The 17934-nt window shown below is 35.9% G+C and overlaps 1 protein-coding gene across 2 annotated transcripts in view; it reads left to right on the forward strand.

Moving 5' to 3' along the window:
* Positions 1–17934, forward strand: part of LOC145663224 (uncharacterized) — a 154033-nt gene that overhangs the window by 119194 nt on the left and 16905 nt on the right. For both annotated transcript variants that reach the window (XM_081729588.1, XM_081729589.1), the window contains 3 exons: positions 3485–3677; positions 5242–5442; positions 10396–10474. In XM_081729588.1, coding sequence (XP_081585714.1) covers positions 3485–3677; positions 5242–5442; positions 10396–10474 — 473 coding nt within the window. The remainder of the gene's footprint in view (positions 1–3484; positions 3678–5241; positions 5443–10395; positions 10475–17934) is intronic.

The following is a 17934-nucleotide window of genomic DNA, read 5'->3' on the forward strand; positions in this document are numbered from 1 at the left end:
GTCCTTTCTTGTTGAGTGTATGCCGCCCACTCTGTGCAGCGCAACATCGATGGACCACGACACCCAGTATCACTGAAGTTGAGTCCGACGTCCAGAAGTCCGGAAGCTAAGTTGGCCAGGGTCAAGGCGACCTCGAGGGAAGACGTTGGATTCCGAGCCCAGATCCTGACAGAAGAGACTTCCGAGACGGCCACCAGCGGGGACGAACCCAGGACTTCAACATCCAGAGCCAAGCAGTGACCGGAAAGTGAAGTCTGACTCTAGCGCCCCAGAGAAGGAAGAGGAACAATCTCTGGCAGGTTCGATCCAAGGACTTCGGTTATCGACACCAAGCTTCTACAAGCGTAACAGTGCGTCGTTGAAATATTAATTTAAATGAAAGTGCCTAACCAGTTTCTGTGCCTGTGAACATGAGCAAGCTAAACACACGTGAGTAAAAAGAAATATATTTTAATGTTCTCTAAAAGGGTTTTTTTGAGGAAAAAGTAAGCTATGTGTAGGGGAAAGGACTACACACATAGCCTTAATCTGAGCTATTAGCCTTCAACTAATAAGACTACCGATTTGTACCGAGACCTTTCAGGTCAAACACTTGATCGGATATCAAAATTTCAGCCAATTATTCTGACAATTCAAGACCCCGGATCCCCATAACATCATTTCATCAACCCATCATCATCCTCTTTATAATAAAATACAAAATCCAATGTTTCATCTTTTATTTAGAAGACCTGCATCATCCTGATGCGTACTTGATGAGTTGTGAGTAATTTTCTAATTTAAGCAATTAAATAATCTTTTACGTGACAGGTAGATACATTATATATTGTACTACTGTTTCAATTAATGACTAAAGTTTACTATGTAACTCCCTTGTATAACGCCATTGTTACAGCATTACTACATAAATACTGTCAATTTGTAGCGTTGTTGAGCCTTAACAGAATATGAAAAATATTTCTCGTTTCTCATTTCCGAGTCTCTCTACAGGTAAGAAAATATGATAGTGTTTTAAAGGTTCCAATACGTTGTGATTGATGAAGAAATCCATATTTTCTTTCAGAGATACAACATATAGAGAGACAATTGTTCTAGTGTACATTTATTATTCTTTGGAGATTCTTCATTAGTAATATTGAGACTACTGTCGATGTCCGAACTTTGAAAATAGTTCTAATCTTTTTCTTACTGCTTTCCATCCTATTTGACATAAGACTTTCGAAATTTTTAAGTTTTCCTGAAAGAAATAATTAGGAAACCATCTTGATAGCCAGATTTCTCCATGTGTTGGATCTCTCATATCTTCCAGTCTAGTTTACGTGTTGCGGTTAATCATACTAATATGCGTTTACTATTACATTCACATGTGTTTTCAAGGACGTCCATGTTAGTGTAAAGTGTTAAAGCGATTTTTAAATGTAATTTAAAGAAATCATCTTTTAACTCTTTTAACTTTTTAGAAATTTTGGATATTCTGGAATTCCTATTCACTTTTGATGTTCTTTTAATTTTAAAACCTCAAATTCAATTTATGAAATTTAAAAACTTTCAAGATATATTTTTCTTATCTATTCATCCTACCTAATTTTAATGTAAAAATGTATTACTCTTTTTCAAATCTTTTACGAATTCTAACCTGCAGAATTTTGCTTGTTTTATCTCGACGTTAGGTTTTATTAAATATCAATTTTACTCTTTTTTAATGAATATAGTTATTTTGTATGTTCTACAACTATACAACTGTATGCTGTCATTCGTACATACAAGGTACGAGGGACAGTTGCAAAACATTTCCCGTATATCTTTTAACATTAATTCATGAACATATCAGATTTGCAATATGCTCTGAACTGACAGAACTAGTATAAAAGCCAGAAAAAGATCAGTTCGTGTTCGTCAGTATGGAAAGATCCATACTTAGGTATTTTATGAACCTGGGCCTAAAAAACCTTGTTTGGTCGTATTGAGTACAGGCATAAAGAATACGACCTTATCCGCTCACATTCAGCTACTAAGAATGAAGTGGGACATAATAAACCACGGATTAGACTCGCCAATAAGCAACAGCCTCCGCTACTTTTGAAGCTGATATCATCATAATGATGAAACTAGATCCTCTGTGCTACCAACTTCGTTTTTTGTATAGATCTCCCATCAATTTCTCTCTCGTGGACTGCCTCCTTCTTTAGCACAGCACAATAAAATCCCGATTTTTTAGCATGTCGCCCTTGGAAATTTGCCACCATCGGCCCAGGCCCCTGTGGTCCGTGTATAAATACGAAGCTGGTATGAAGAGCAAGAGGGACGCCCACAGCATTTTTGATACATGGGGAGTAGCAAAGGTTAGACACTAGACGCCAATCGCGAACATATGCAAACCTTGGTGCTCGCGTGCGCGTAACACCTCATGCAAAACAACAACTATGCATGCTGCGCAACTTCGTTGACTACAGTAGACTACATAGACGTTATGTCTTATGTAAATACTCAATTACAAATACTACAGTGTGTGAGTAAACAAATGTTTTGACATGTAATTTGAAAATCCAGGGCCAGTCAATTGACCATCCCTTGCTCCAACCTGTGTGGCCATAGTATAAATGTTGACCAAATGAGGAACCTCAGACACCGTATCGACTGGAGAGTATCATTCGAAAGAATAGCCCTGCTCTCATGACAGAAGAAGCCACCATCTCGTATTACAAGGTGGAATCCTGCATAGAAGCAAAAATGTCAACAATCGTCCTTCTCCTCGTCGAGTTCTAGTTGCACGCGTCCCTGGTTTCCTTGCCTGACGAAACTCTTGGAATTTGAACGTATTGCAGTGATCCATTTTAAACTCTAGCTCCACGTTTTATAAAGCTTCATTGGTGAAAAGAAATGTTAGTAGATCTTACAAATATCGATTGGATTGTTTCAGATTTTAGTTTAGTAACACTTTTAGCAGCGAGGTTATTTCAAATGTACATCTTCAGCTTGCCATGGGATGCAAAGAACATGAAATCACATGACCGGCAATAGAACCCTGGTTTCCCGTGCCTAAGGGACGTATGGTAACCACATAAGCTCCAGGGAGGTCAAACATCATTAGAATCCCCTTGAATACCCGTCGTGGATGGATGGATAGGTCAGAAGTGAATGTTAAATGGCTGGAAATAAGAAATTATCATTAGCGTGTTTGATTAATATTTAGTATTTTTGAAAGAGTAACAATTATGAACATGTTTCAATCTACTTTAGAATACAAAAGGGTAATTAGTTGGCTGTGTACTTTAACATAAATAGAAATTCCTTTTGAAACGGAATCCATTACAGCGTCTTCCTATCTCTTCTACTTATCCTGATATTTATCCTTTCGTTGCTGTTGTATTTACACCAGTAACACAATTAATGAATCAGAGAATTGAATGGCATGGACAATCCTTTACGATCAATTGTTGCTATATAAATTAATGAATATCATTCGTTTATTGTTTATTTTCAGGAAAGAGGTCTTGAAAGGTTGTGCGCGAGTTGCCGTAACAGAGGCGATTGGACTTGTACGTAGCTACACATTGGAATGCAATTTCAACACAGGAAAACTGGTGAATGTGGTGCCACCGTGCTCCAGAGACTTCCTGCAACGCATAGAAACTCCTTTGCATCCTCCGTCGTATTCGCCACAAGTATTTATAGATGTAAGTTTTAGATGTCTACTTCGAAAACTGTTATCTTTTCATAAATTAAACTTACGATGAATAACGTTTGGAGGATATTCTATATGCAAGCGAAGGATGTCTACCAAACAGGCAATTAATAGAAGTCAACTGTCTCAGATATCCACAGTAATATAATGCAATAGAATAATGTATGATGTACGAACTATAACAATTTCAGTTGCGATTGAGTATATGTAATTCCAGCTACACCGTACGTGAAGTACTACAGAAAGAGAGCGGTTTACGCAGCACTCAGAGAACGAAGCGTGAGCCAGCGAACAAGAAACATACGGGTAAGGATAACTATTCCTCGTGGAATTCAAATCGAAAATAAAAACACACAACTACGTTCGAACGGCCTCACACGTTTGGGCTGTGTGAAACTGGCTTCTTGTGTGCATGAAGAGCATTTATCAACGACAGTGCTGCAGCCAGAAGAGAACTATATGTATTGACGATCGGGCAGCGGATTGTGCAGTGTCAACATGCGATGGGAGACTCCTTGTACGCATGACCGTGACGGACTGTCCACTGTTGTATGCAGCATTGGCTAGTCAGTAGATTTGAAAGGGCCGTGGATTGCGTCCTCTTTCCTTTGACAGCTTAGGTTATGAATACCGTCGCTTGCATGGTGAGAGGTAGGTGGTTGTGTTTCTTCAACATTTCCCATAGTAATGGCCACATACGCGTCAGTCGCTACAACGGTAGCTGTGGTTGTGTAGGGTGCCAATTAGTACAACAGAGAAGCTCTGGAAATAAGTCCATACAATTCCTTCAGAAAACTATGGATGCTACTTTTCAGGAATTCAGTGTAGTTAAAATATATCAGGGAATGCATAATTCTACAAAATGTAATTGTGCGCATGTATTTTTCGAAGTCTCTTATAGTTGCCTGTTCGGCAACAACGCATTCGAAGCTATCAACCATATATCAACGCTGACTGTAGTTGCGAAGAAGGTGAAGAGGATTCATCGACTATTAAAAGCTATTAAAAGCATCCAATTATCATTTATTTACTTCCATATTTCTGTACCATGTTTTTTCTGCGGCAAAGCACTGCTGGCAACGATAAGCGATTGGGTAGTGGCCTCCCGACCGCTGGTGCCAAGGTTATAGAATTCTCATCGGATTGATTGTTGCAGGTATTGATGGAGTTGATTAGTTACTTGACCGTACTTAGAGACAATCCTCTTGAATGCTCAGCAATCTCTCTTTTGCCCACGTTCCTTCGCCTTGAATTCTTTAGGGTGTTGTCTCCTTGCACACTTCCCACCTCAGATAAACTTATGCCAACTAATCCCGCCCATAATTTATTCTTTCCAAACTTAGAGAGCTGTATCAGTGTGCATCAACCATCTTCCCACTTGATCTCACGCACTGCAGGGGATCACCTAATATGCCCTAGCAAAAGGCCAGGCGCTGCACACGCATCTTCACTGTTACCACTTCATACATCTTACGTAATGAAAGAAATTGTAACAGTTGCTGTGAAACAACATAATTTGTGTAAACCAGGAAACTAAGACTTGTGACTGTTTTCAGGTTGGCCGAGCATTGGCTGTGTCAATTCTTGATCTGACTGGTTGCAATCCTTGGAGCCGTGTCTTCCATTCGTCTTATAGGAGTTTAGTAGGCTTAAGAGGTAGCCTGAGAGATACGTGTATCGCATATCGAGGTTACAGACCTCAGAGTAAAGGAGGGATGAAGGCAATACCACCAGGAAAGAAGTCGGATGAAAATGAGGTAAGATTTAATAGTTATACGTTATCATCATATTTTGTCTCATGTGTCCATCAGAATATTTGAGAGATAAAAATGCTCTAGGTTTATTCGTATTTGAAAGGACATTCTTTACCATTAAATTGTGATACTAAAATACTTACAACTGGAATAGAGGTACAATCATAACAAACGTTGAAGGGGGGTTCTAACATTATAGTATTTTTACTTTCGAACGACTTTAATGTAATATTGTGTAAATGAGAAAAGCCCTTCCCGTACAAATTATGTGTGTCCATAAAAGTTTGTTGGGAATGCACGCATTTCCGTCCCCGATTTGCGCTGAATTTCTAATTATAAAAAATGAAAGGAAGATTCTCCTAATACATTTTTTCGTTGAATTCTACATGTGCAACATTTCTTTTTGGTTTCATTTTCACTGAGACAAATGTATATAAAGTTTTGCCAGCGACGCAACTAGGCTAATTGTTGCTCGGGGCAAGAACTCACCTTAGCGACCCCCCTCTCACTAGCCAAATCAAAACGCTCCCCGACTACCTGATATTGGCATCACACAGTAATTGTCCTAATCATTTTTTTCTTCAAATAGTAATACTTGATTTAAAAATTGCAGTACATAATTTAATTTTTAGTACAAGATAAACCACCAAACTAATTCGTATTTGATTGCCAAATAATCTGAGAGTAGCATGCTTTACATATTCTTATAGTCTTATCATAATAACTGCAAATCATAATGTTTTTGGAATTATATCAGGATGTGCATATGTGTAGAATGAATCAACAATCTGTTGCTTTAGAATAGAATATTTAATTATGACAAACAGTCAAGCTGTTGTCTCAAGTATTATACTCAGACATTTTACAAATCTCTTAAATCGATGTTAATTTAAATGAAAACCAAACGCTGAACAAGAATATAACTTTGGGACTCTTTTGGCTGCAAAGGTTTTTATATTGTAATCAAAAGATAGCTTTGAAGCGAACTTATCCTCTATGGATATGATCCTAAGGTTGGTGAGTCGTTGTTGTTCCTGTTAAGTTTCTGAGGTAATTTTTTTATGATCTTTAGTTTGCTAAAACTCCTTTCCCTGCCTTATAGTGAAAATAAATATTTGCCCAGTTTTGCGCCCTCCCAATCCGGTGTCTGGGGCACAAGCCCCGTTTACCCCTTTTACTTACGTCACTGAGTATTACAAAATAACCTAAATTCAATAAGAATTTCGTAGATTTATTTTCGAAATTGTAGAAGTTATAAACAAGTTAGTTTATTAAATAAATAAAAGAGATAAAGTAGACTTCACGCTACAACTAGGAAGTATTCCTCCGAGACAAATACAAGATAGGGCATTTCATAACAAGATATGATGTAAATGTTATGATGGAACTAGGAAGTTTTAGGAAGTTTATAAATCCCGGAAAACAAAGGATCCGAGAGATTACCGAGTGTTAGTTCGGGAATTGGAAGTTTGGATAGAATAGTGTGAAGTTGGTGCAACGAGAGATTCATTGCAGTAGATACGACTTCTAAGTAAATATCTACAGTTTGTTGGAATACCGTAAGGTGTCATAACGGTGGGTTTCCTAAGCTTCTTAATGATAGCAACAAAAGCAAACTAACGTTCACGTCACTGAACCATTTGCAGTGTTACGTCGAGGAGGACAACACTTTTGTGGATCTCATTGTCATTGTCATTGTAACGTGGATACTGCATTACACTCTCAAGTCGAAAAAGCAGAGAATGGTGTTGAAACATCCCGGCTCGCCAGCAAAAAAGACATTCCGAACAACACCATCAGTCAGAAAACTGATGCTCACATTGTTTTGTGACAGTTGGGGAGGACTTGTACTGGATTTCTCTGGCAGAAAGTGAAATCATTAACTCAGAACGCTTCTGACGCAGTCTCATCTGGAGGCAGGCATTAAGGAAAAGCCTTAGGTTACTCTTGATGTTAGCGATGTGCTGCTAAAGGACAATGCAAACTGCACGTGGCAAACAAAACAATAATCGAACTTCATTCTTGGGGATGAGAGATTATGGAGCAGCTCTCTTACAGTCGAGTCACTGCCCTCGGTGAGGTTTTTTTTTTTTTTTTTTTTTTTTTTTTTTTTTTTTTTTTTTGTGAGTGAGAAGACAGAGGTTCACTTACAGAGCAAAGCACAGAGTATTGATCATCGTCAGTTCGGTGATCAGCTGGCCTCCTTTTTTGTAGCTGACATCGAGAAATTTGTAGTACGGTGGGACAGGCGCCTCAACAGATATGGCGATTATGTGGGAAAATAGACCAAAGTCTGTAGAATGTTAGGTATATCTTATTTCTCGTTTATAGTTTATAATGTGGCAATAAATCAGTAGGCGTAAAGTATTTGCAATTTGTCCTCGTATACTTGACAAACGAAGCATTTGTATGTTATTTTATTCAATTAAAGTTAGATAATATTATTGTTTTGTACAAGAAATCTGATGACGAACTTGGACTCGCCCTGTCCCTTTATACGGTGCCAACGTTTATGTTGTTGACTTAAAACAGCTAAACATTATTCACTTGAACTAATATTTGATCTATGATATAGTATAGTTCGACAGTACATAAATTCCATGTATTGGTTATTACCACCCTTTAACCCCAACTACACCATGAGCCTGTAGCTATTTATGTAAACTACGATTCCTGTTTTGATTACACCTGTGACTGGGCAAAATATAGGTAAAAATGAAATTCGAAAAATTACATGTCAGCCACTTTATTTTTAAAAATCATATGCTAAAAGAAACATTACAAGTAAGAAATTTTCCCGGCTAAATTTTATATATCAATAGGAATAAACGTGAGCTAGTACGTGGATAACAAGATTTGCAAATGTTATTATTTTCTTTAACGTAAATTTTTATTAGTGGAATAGTCCAATTGTTATTATTTTCTTTTGATAGTTATCATATTCGCTTAATAGTCTTTGGCCGTTCTATTATGAAAGGTTATCACAGTATACGTATGTTTGATCTTACCGGCCCTCTCTGCATGGTCTCTCGATGAGTCTCAAGTATTTTCACCAAATAGTTCATTCAATGCACAAATCACTCACATTCAGAACAACTCAGAAATCATTCACAATGCATTCATGTTCATGTGAATATCTTGCCGATGAGGCGTCTATATCACTAATTACTTCAGCGTAGTCTATCACTCACATTCACAATGTTGAAGTTCGTATGCAGATCCTGCCGATGAGACGTTTATATCAGTAATTACTTTAGCATTGTCTTTCTAATCACTGTCACTGGTCGTATAGTACTCACACACTATACTCCTCGTTTTGTTAATGAAACTAATAAATTTTCTTTAAAGTAATGAAAATGGACGCATTCGTTTTTGGTACTGATCGTTTGACGTCTCTCTTCATTCTGTTCTCTCCGATCACTCTATTTTCGCTTTTCAGAAACATTTACAAATATTCAAATGCAAGCCCATCCTCGTTTCCTATTGGTTGGCAAAACTATTTAACATTTTAAATCTGGACAGACGAAGACTAAAACAAACAGGGAACTTCGTTGGTGGTCAGTGAAGGACTTGAAACATTATCGTATGGTCAGTGGATGAAGGACAAGAAAGTGAAAAAGGACAGAAAGTTAGGAAAACGAGAGGGGAGTTAAGATGTGAACTCTTTTTCTTTTTAACTTTGTGGAGGGTAACTGGACACGACTGGTGTGAAAATAGTTTGGATGGGATGAGCACCTAAAATAAAATGGCGAAATCTATTCTTAAATGAAATTATAAGAATAAATAAATACTGAATAAAGATTGATAATATGATTGATAATATCTGCGCTGCTACACACCTTGGAGAAGGTTCAACCGGGTCATGTTAAAGTAGAACCGAATCTGTTAGGTTAAGAGAGCCACGAAGATACAAAGTAAATGTAATGATGAAGCTAGAAATGTATGTAAAGTAATAATTGAATTGCGATAATGCGAATCTGTATATGCGTTTGAACATGTTTAAAGTATAAATAAGCTTGGAAGTACTGTATCCGAGGTTCCTTGAACATTACGGAGTACTTTCAAAGAGTTGTGCAATGTGTAGCTCGGGCTTAATGTAATCGAGGAAGCTGACTCATCGTTGATAGGCTCATTTTAACTACTGATTATGGCATTAATTGCACCGTACATTAAGAACATCTCAATAGATGAATGAGCGTGCAAAGCTTTCTATTCACTTACATCTATAAATTTCGCTTAGCATATAATGTGGCGCTAGTCATTCATTCTTAGTTTGTTTAGATCTAATTACTTCGAAAGAATCTACATTGATAGCAAGCAAATGGAATCGACGTACATAACGTTATATTGGCATATTTTCTGTTCGTTTAATGTTAACACACATACTAACGACCTCAAAAGATGGATATTGCAAATGGAAAAGTCTGCGTATTATAAACATATGCTTGAAAATATTTTGTTTTTACACTCATAAGAGATATTCCACTTTATCTTTGGCTCTGATTTATACCCTTTCACAGGATTTGCGAGCAGTGATATAAATATACTTGGGAAAGAATATAGATCACGGCCTAAAGAAGTAGTAAAAAAGTATGGATAATAAAATAGATGAAAGCATTATAACAAACTAGAATAAACAGTATTGAGTTAAAGAAGAAGAACAAAGAAATACGAAGGGAAAAAATGAAGAGACAATAGAAGAAAGACGATATGCCGAGGACAGACTGGAGATGAACACAAGAACAAAGAATGATGAGACCAAAAGAAGAATTAATGGAATATCCAAACGGCTTAAGGGAAAACAGAGAGGAGGAAGCCGTTGTTAGCGTGTAGAAATGTACCAAAAATGGAAAATTCTTCTTTTATTATATTTTCTGAGTAGATTAAATAGTGAATTCTAAGTAAGTTAATACTATTTACTATGAACATGAATTTCATTTTTTCTTTCTCTTACAGCATGAGTCTTCTAGTCCATTTTATATTCCTCCTCCAGAGCAAGTAACTTTTGATGTCAGCGAATTCAAGTTTCCGAAAGGTAAGCTGTCTTTTAAAATACTTGGTGTTTTCTGTTGCTTCCACCGGTACAAAGTCATAAGACTGACTTTTAGACTGAATATTGAAGAACAAAACATGATAATATGAATATTGGTGAACTGAGTTGTAAAGATTTGGGAATTCCAGTCGTCTTTAATGTTTCTTGTTCTATTTTGTTGTTTTAGGCAATGGCAGAGTTAAGCAAAAGGCCGTTACACATTTTCTCTATTCGAACGCTGATAATAACAAAAATTATTATCTTCCACATACTATAATATATTTACCCAACATAGCACAAGTACGTCCACGGGATGTCCGAGACTGAGCCCGCAACGGACGACGGGACATCCCTGGATTATCCGAATGTGCTCCAGGGACATCCACAGGATTTCGCGGGAAATACAGATGTCTGCTAATATCCCGGGATACGGGATATTCAACGGGGCCACGAAGGGATGTCTATTGGTTTTCCCTCGGACCTTCTGTCCCATCTGGGACGTCCCGTGGACATCCTAAATGGGAATCCTTCAAGACGTCCCATGCAGGACGTCCATGGGATGTCTTCTCATTGTCCCGATAATCCCGGGAACCGAATGGGATGATTGGGATCAAAATGGGACATCCCAGGGACGTAGTGTGCTATGTGGGACTGTATATAAGAGAAAACTCACTGCGTCACTCATCAGTGGATTTCCGAAACAGTTGGATATAAAATTTTGAAGTTCTGTAGAATAGAATATTGTTGTTAGACCCGAAATTAGTCATTTCAAAGTGCTCGATGTATCATAGAGGAACAACCTTTTACAGAGAAATCGCAGTGAGCAATGAAGGGAGTTTGACGATGAGAATGAAGTAGAACCATCAACTACGCTCTCGATGTTCTTCCTTGTCTTTTACTCTCTCACCTTCCAGCTCCTTCTCTTCACGTGATTTGCTAAGAAGAAAAGCAACAAACTGTTACGTCACAGAGCACTCAGTTGGAAATGATTACCACAGACTATGGACAACGCAAAATTGAAGCTTCCAAATCAAAAGCTGTCCCATTATCTTTGGCTCTGATTTATACCCTTTCACAGGATTTGCGAGCAGTGATATAAATATATTCGGGAAAGAATATAGATCACGGCCTAAAGAAGCAGTAAAAAAGTATGGATAATAAAATAGATGAAAGCATTATAACAAACTAGAATAAACAGTGTTGAGTTAAAGAAGAAGAACGAAGAAATACGAAGGGAAAAAATGAAGAGACAATAGAAGAAAGGCGATATGCCGAGGACAGACTGGAGATGAACACAAGAACAAAGAATGAACACAAGAACAAGAACAAAGAATTTATTAAAAATTTTCTGTCTCTTTACCAGATTTGTACAAGGATTCACCTAGGAATTTGAAATTTTGTACTTGTCTTCCCTTAAAGTCCATACTGTCAGTAATTCACACGGTGTTTTGTAGACTTTGCTTCTCATAGTGGTAATGCGACTAAAAGTATTTTTCGTATTATTGAATAGTCATTTTAATATCTGTATGTAAAGGCACAGAAGTTGATACATAAAGGTTTTTGGATACTTTCAAGAATACAAACACATCAGTGATATCGACTCTTCGATATAGGCATCCAAAGTTATTATTTAAAGTCTTAAATTACAATAGAATATGTATATAATAAAGCTGCATTTTAACACTATTTTCTTATTATAAAGAGGAAAGGGATTAGGAAAAACATTTTGTTTCTTTGCTTCGAATTTAAGCTTTCTGTTCAGAGTAAAGATTATAGCTGAATGGATAGACCCAGGCTTTGTTAAAAGCAACGTTCGGGGAGGGGCAAATTTAAAATGCTACGGAATTGCACGGGGACGCTATTTCGTAAAGCATGTGATCTGCATAAAAGTGACATGTGAACACAATTTATTATAGCTCCTGGGGCCAAAGCACCCTGTGAGGTATACGTGTAAGAAACACTGAACGGATACATAGTAATAAGAGACACGAATGAACGATATTCCCTATCCGGGATCGAACCCTATAAGAGCGAAATAGGATTGAGAACTTATTTTTGTAAAAATAAGGGGACTTTGAACGAATGATTTTATGGAAGACTATTTTCCACGTCACAAAGCTAAATGCTATTATCATTGAATAAAAAGTGTTTAAATCTAAACATTTTATATAAAACAACTGCAGAGTACTCAAATTTTGCAGAAAATCTCAGTGCATAGTGATGTTTCTAAAAGATTACCTGTGTGAGGAAAAACTAACAAAATTAGCTTTAAGAATGGAATTAAACCTGCATTTTCATTAGGAATGTCCCTATTTTCGACCCTTTTGTTAACACGTGATATGTAAGCTCTCAGATCTAATCAGTTCTGGAGACAGGTAAAAGTTTAAAAATTGTAGGAAGCATAGAAGGGTTTGCTACATCAGAACTAAGTTAGATGGACTAGTATTGTGCACTCAGCAGCAAAAAATAATTCCTCCTGACTGTCATAACTTTATTAGGTCGCGTCTAGTATTTTTGCTGGTTTTACAAGCACCTGGACAGATGCAACGCAACTCACATATATTATATTAAACAGCCAACATTAGTTGGTAAAATTGTAGAGCACTGAGACAGGCATTTACTGTGCAATTGATGCACCAAAAAATTCTCAATTTTCAGATTATTCTCTAATATTGTTTGGAGTGTTGTGTTTAATGAGTGTCACATATCAAAGAAATTATAACTAATTGTCTTTGTAATATATTATTTTAATATATACTGCATATGAGAAGAAATAAAAAGAAACAGTGATCATATATGAGTTACAAATGGTTGAAATAAACTGAAAATACACAATTGAAGGAAATAAGCCTGTAAATCATTCCTTAAATTCATAATTCTACTGGAATTCCCCGTCATTCCAACATCTCTTGCCTCCTCCACAGAAGATCTCCGTCGTCACATTGAGCAAGGATTGAAATTGAAATTATTATTATTAGTGATAGTAGTAGTATTATGCGTGTATTCCAAAAGTCACCCATTTTATAATTTGGGAAAGGAGCTTGTTTGGTTTAACAGTTTAGCCACGGAAGCATCCATTTCTTATAAAGACTGAAACAATAAATTTAAAAATAATATAGAAATAAATAATTTTATATAGCTGTGAGAATTTTTACAGCCTCTTGACTACAGACAAATTATAATATTAATTAAAGACAATAACTTCTACATGATGGCAACCGCAATGTTATCTTATTTCACATATTTATAAAGCATCTTTTTACTTTTATCTTCGAAATTAAATAGTATAAATAATGATGGGCAACTGTTACCTAGAGTTAATTATAGAATTTAATATATACTAATATAGGTGTTTGAAATAATTCTCACTATTGACCAACACAGATCAGTACTTGTCAGTGGCGTATTTACGATTTTGTTTCGGGAGGGGCTTTGCTAACTTTCGGGGGGGGCTTTGCCTGAAAATGTGAAAATTCTGCAAGATATTCCATATACTTTACTATAGTAAGAAAGATTTCGGGGGGGGGCTTAAGCCCGGAAGCCCCCCCCTAAATACGCCACTGGTACTTGTACTATTTCAACATAGCTAAGTAACACTAGACACACACAAAAGTTCTTTCAATAGAGTAGGGGAGATATGTATGTTCTACCCCACTTTCCCCCTCCACCCCTTAACTGTCAAAAAAATTATGAAGCCGCCACTGACTGCCAAAAATTTATGAAGTCACCCCTGACCATTGTACTTTAACACAGAAGGATACCCCAAAGTGAGATTGAATATGCTTTTATGACATTTAAAACCAAACAAAAATGATCTAACTATTTCGGATATTTTATATTTAATAAATCATGAAAAAGTGTGTAATTTGTGGAGAATTAAAACAATTCCAAGAGTTCGCTAGAAATGGAAACAAGAGGTCTGATAATTGTAAAAGATGTTATAGAGCAGAGAATCTCAATAAAGAAGCTGAACAGGGTTTAAAATATTCTGGACCGCTGCTAGATTATTCACTCTCATCAAAAGAACGAGTGGTTGAAATACATAATAAAATGTTAGAGCATGACTTTATAAAAATAATGTATCAATTCTTTAAGGATGTAGATACACCATTTATGATTCTAAGACCTGCTACATTATCAGAATGTAAGTTTGTAGATCCAACATATAACCCTGTAGGTATTACATTACCAGCACCACAAGTTATTTTATTTAAAGATATAATACGTGTTGCTTTCCCGCCACATCTTTCTAGAAGGAGCGAAACTACATCTTGTTATGAGTTAACTAATGAAGGAAATATTAATAATAAGTGTGTTGTATGTGGAATTCCTGCATATTATAATGAGAACTTTTGTTCCATATCCCATATAAAACTTCATGATTGGATACAAAAAAGATTGCCAGAATTTAAAGAAAAGGACTATAATATCACTAACTATAAATCACCACTAGATGACTAACGTAATTACTAAGCACTTTCTTTGATTTGATTTTTTGTTCTAACATTAGTTGAATAGCACATAAGAGCTCATAACTACAATGTTAAAGTGAGATCGCATATGCTTTTATGATATAAAAATCATAAACGCTTACATCTAAAACTTATAACTTATAGTGCTGTCTTTGATTGAAAAAATAGTTTTTGTTTGGTGTAAATTGGTTCAAAAATAACTGAATTATAAAACGTTGAAGTTTAGTATGTTGTATACTACAGATATATGTATATACACTCCCGCTCAATCGCATACACACATTTACAATATCAGCTGTCGAGCATACATATACATATATAGCAAAGAAGAAGGAGGAAGTAAAACTTGTACGCTTGCCAATTTTTTTTCTCTCTCTCATTCTCTCTCTCTTTCCTTCTCATCAGCTCTGAACGACAGAGAGGTTTGTGCAATAGAAACAGAGAGAGAATGATTAACAGCGGCATATCTTTCGCTTCTCATATAGTTAGCATTGGATTTAACGGCTACACATAGCTCGGGCGCTGTATTCTTCGCTAAACTTTTCTCTCGTAACGATCAGAATTCGAGCGAAAAATATCGCGCTGTTACACAGTGGACTTTGGCTGTGAGCATCCTTGTCAGCAGAGCCACTATTTAGTTCCAAAACGTGCCACATGCACGCGCTAGTGTTCCATATACAAAATGTATTTCTCACATCTTCTCTTTTTCTCTCCACACATATCTCTAGAGTTGAAAGCATTTATTGATACCAGATTTCAATAACTGAGTTGTATTTGTATATTCAAAGATCTCAGTTTTATGGCTTTATAACCATAAAACACTTAAAACATACTTAAAATTACAAGTTCGGATACTGATAATGAAACCTTCTGTTAACCTCGTTCTCAATAGGAAACAATGACTTCTTAAACTCTGTCCATTGATCGTAATTCAAACTGAATAGACAACCGTTAATATCAAAAACTACTTGAACTTCGGTTTGCACATTTTTTACAATTACATTAAAGTTATTAGTAAGAATGAACTTTTTTTGAGGATCCATTTCTAACCACTCCATTTTTTACTTCTAACGGCATATTTTTGTTCATTTTTGTTCATTTTGGATTTACATACAGAACTCAACAGTTGGATAGTTTTCTTTTAGACCAGTGTATTTGATTTTTATTCCATCTTTAACGATCTCATCAATCATTTTATCTGTTAAGTGTTTTGTAAATCTAGGTGGAAGAAAGACCTTGAACTTCTCACACTCAACTAATATGCTCTTTCCAAACTTAGTTTTAATCTTTTCCATTTTCACAATCTTAAATTCTGTATTTAATTCTAATTCTCTTAATCCAATAACTTGTTTTTGTTCAAGACTTCCAAGTTTATTTAAAAGCTCAATATGACTCGACATCGTATTTATTATATAGAAAATCAATGAACACTCTTCAATTTTTATCTTCAACAAAAAATATTTAATCATTTTTTATCAATTTCGTTTTATGGAAAACTTCCATAAAACAATCGTTAATGAAAACAGTTTGAGGATGCAAGGGTATCTTTTCGATACCCTTTAAAGTCGAATACTGTTTTTGATATTTTTCTCTTATATGGTTGCCTATGGGTAACTGATAAAAGGGCCAGCGCTGGTGGCCCTTAGATTCTTGAACCGTAAGGGTGAGCAAAACGCTCACCTTTAAAATCTCTATATGTCCGTTGATATTTTGTTAACTATCTAAAACTCTTCTACTACTTTCTCATTCTTGGGATCATATGTAAAGTTCTTTTGTCCAATTAAAATCGCATAACATATAGTAATAGCAGCCACAGCTTCTGCAAAGTCTACAACAATCTTTATGTTTGTTCTCTCATTTACCGATACATTCTTCCTCTTACTACAATTAATCACATACATTGGCCTGTTATCTATAAACTCTTTAGGGTCATAGTACATTTCAGTGTTACCACATGTTATTCTCTTAAATGCAGTATAGTCTTCGTACATCTTAAAATAATCCTTGTTAGCAATATCTAAATTTCTTGATTCTTTTGGAAATACCTCATTCCTCCCATTCTTAAGATAGATATTCTTTACCTTACAATGATCAAACTTACTTGCATCTGCTGTTTGTTTGCCACTTCTATCAGTTTGGAACATTACAACTACGAAATCAGGCATATCAAATTGTCTAGAATTAAATTGAGTAGTAACATCAAACTCCAAGAAAGAACCTACAACAGTCTTTTGAACACATTGATAAGTATGGAATGAAAAGATGACTTTAGGCTCTTTAAGAATATTCAACTTTAACTTGTTTTCGTAATTAGATTCGTATTCAACAATTGGCATTCTTATCTCCATACTTTTTATTGTTATTTTTCCATCATGAGGAGCTGCTCCTGATCCAGTCCATTTGTACAAGACATCGTTATTGTTGTTAGCTTTTGTAAATGTTATTCTCAATCCACCTTTCCACATAACCTCTTTATAATCACTTAAAAAGCCTGGAATTAATCTTAATGGGTACAAAACACTAAAGTCCTTTCTTAGACTAAGTTTATCATCTGTTTCAAATCCTGCTTGTTTTAGATATTCAACTTCTGGCTTGGAAATCTTTAATGTTCCAATAGCTGTAGATGTTATTCCAGGTAGTTCAATCTTATCTATAACAACACCATGCTTTCTAACCTCAATTTGAGAAAAGAGGAATGGGAAGAAGTTATCTACAAGTTTTATAGTATCATTTGCACCAAATGTTCCTCCAACTGATGCACCAACAACTTCAAAAGTCATGTGACAATCTGCTTTGTGTGGATGTACGAACCCATCCCCCACATTGAAATCAAACTCAATATCTTTGTTAGCTTCATTCAAATTATTAAATGTTCTTGTGTTAGCTTTAAAACTCTGTAACTCGTAACTTTCAACACTATCCATTTATTATAAAGAAAATCTTGAAACAACGCTTTGATGGGACATACCCATAAAAGATTCATGCATAATA

The sequence above is a fragment of the Thermobia domestica genome, chromosome 10 (genome assembly GCF_964235325.1).
Source record: "Thermobia domestica chromosome 10, izTheDome1.hap1.1, whole genome shotgun sequence".
Taxonomy (NCBI): domain Eukaryota; kingdom Metazoa; phylum Arthropoda; class Insecta; order Zygentoma; family Lepismatidae; genus Thermobia; species Thermobia domestica.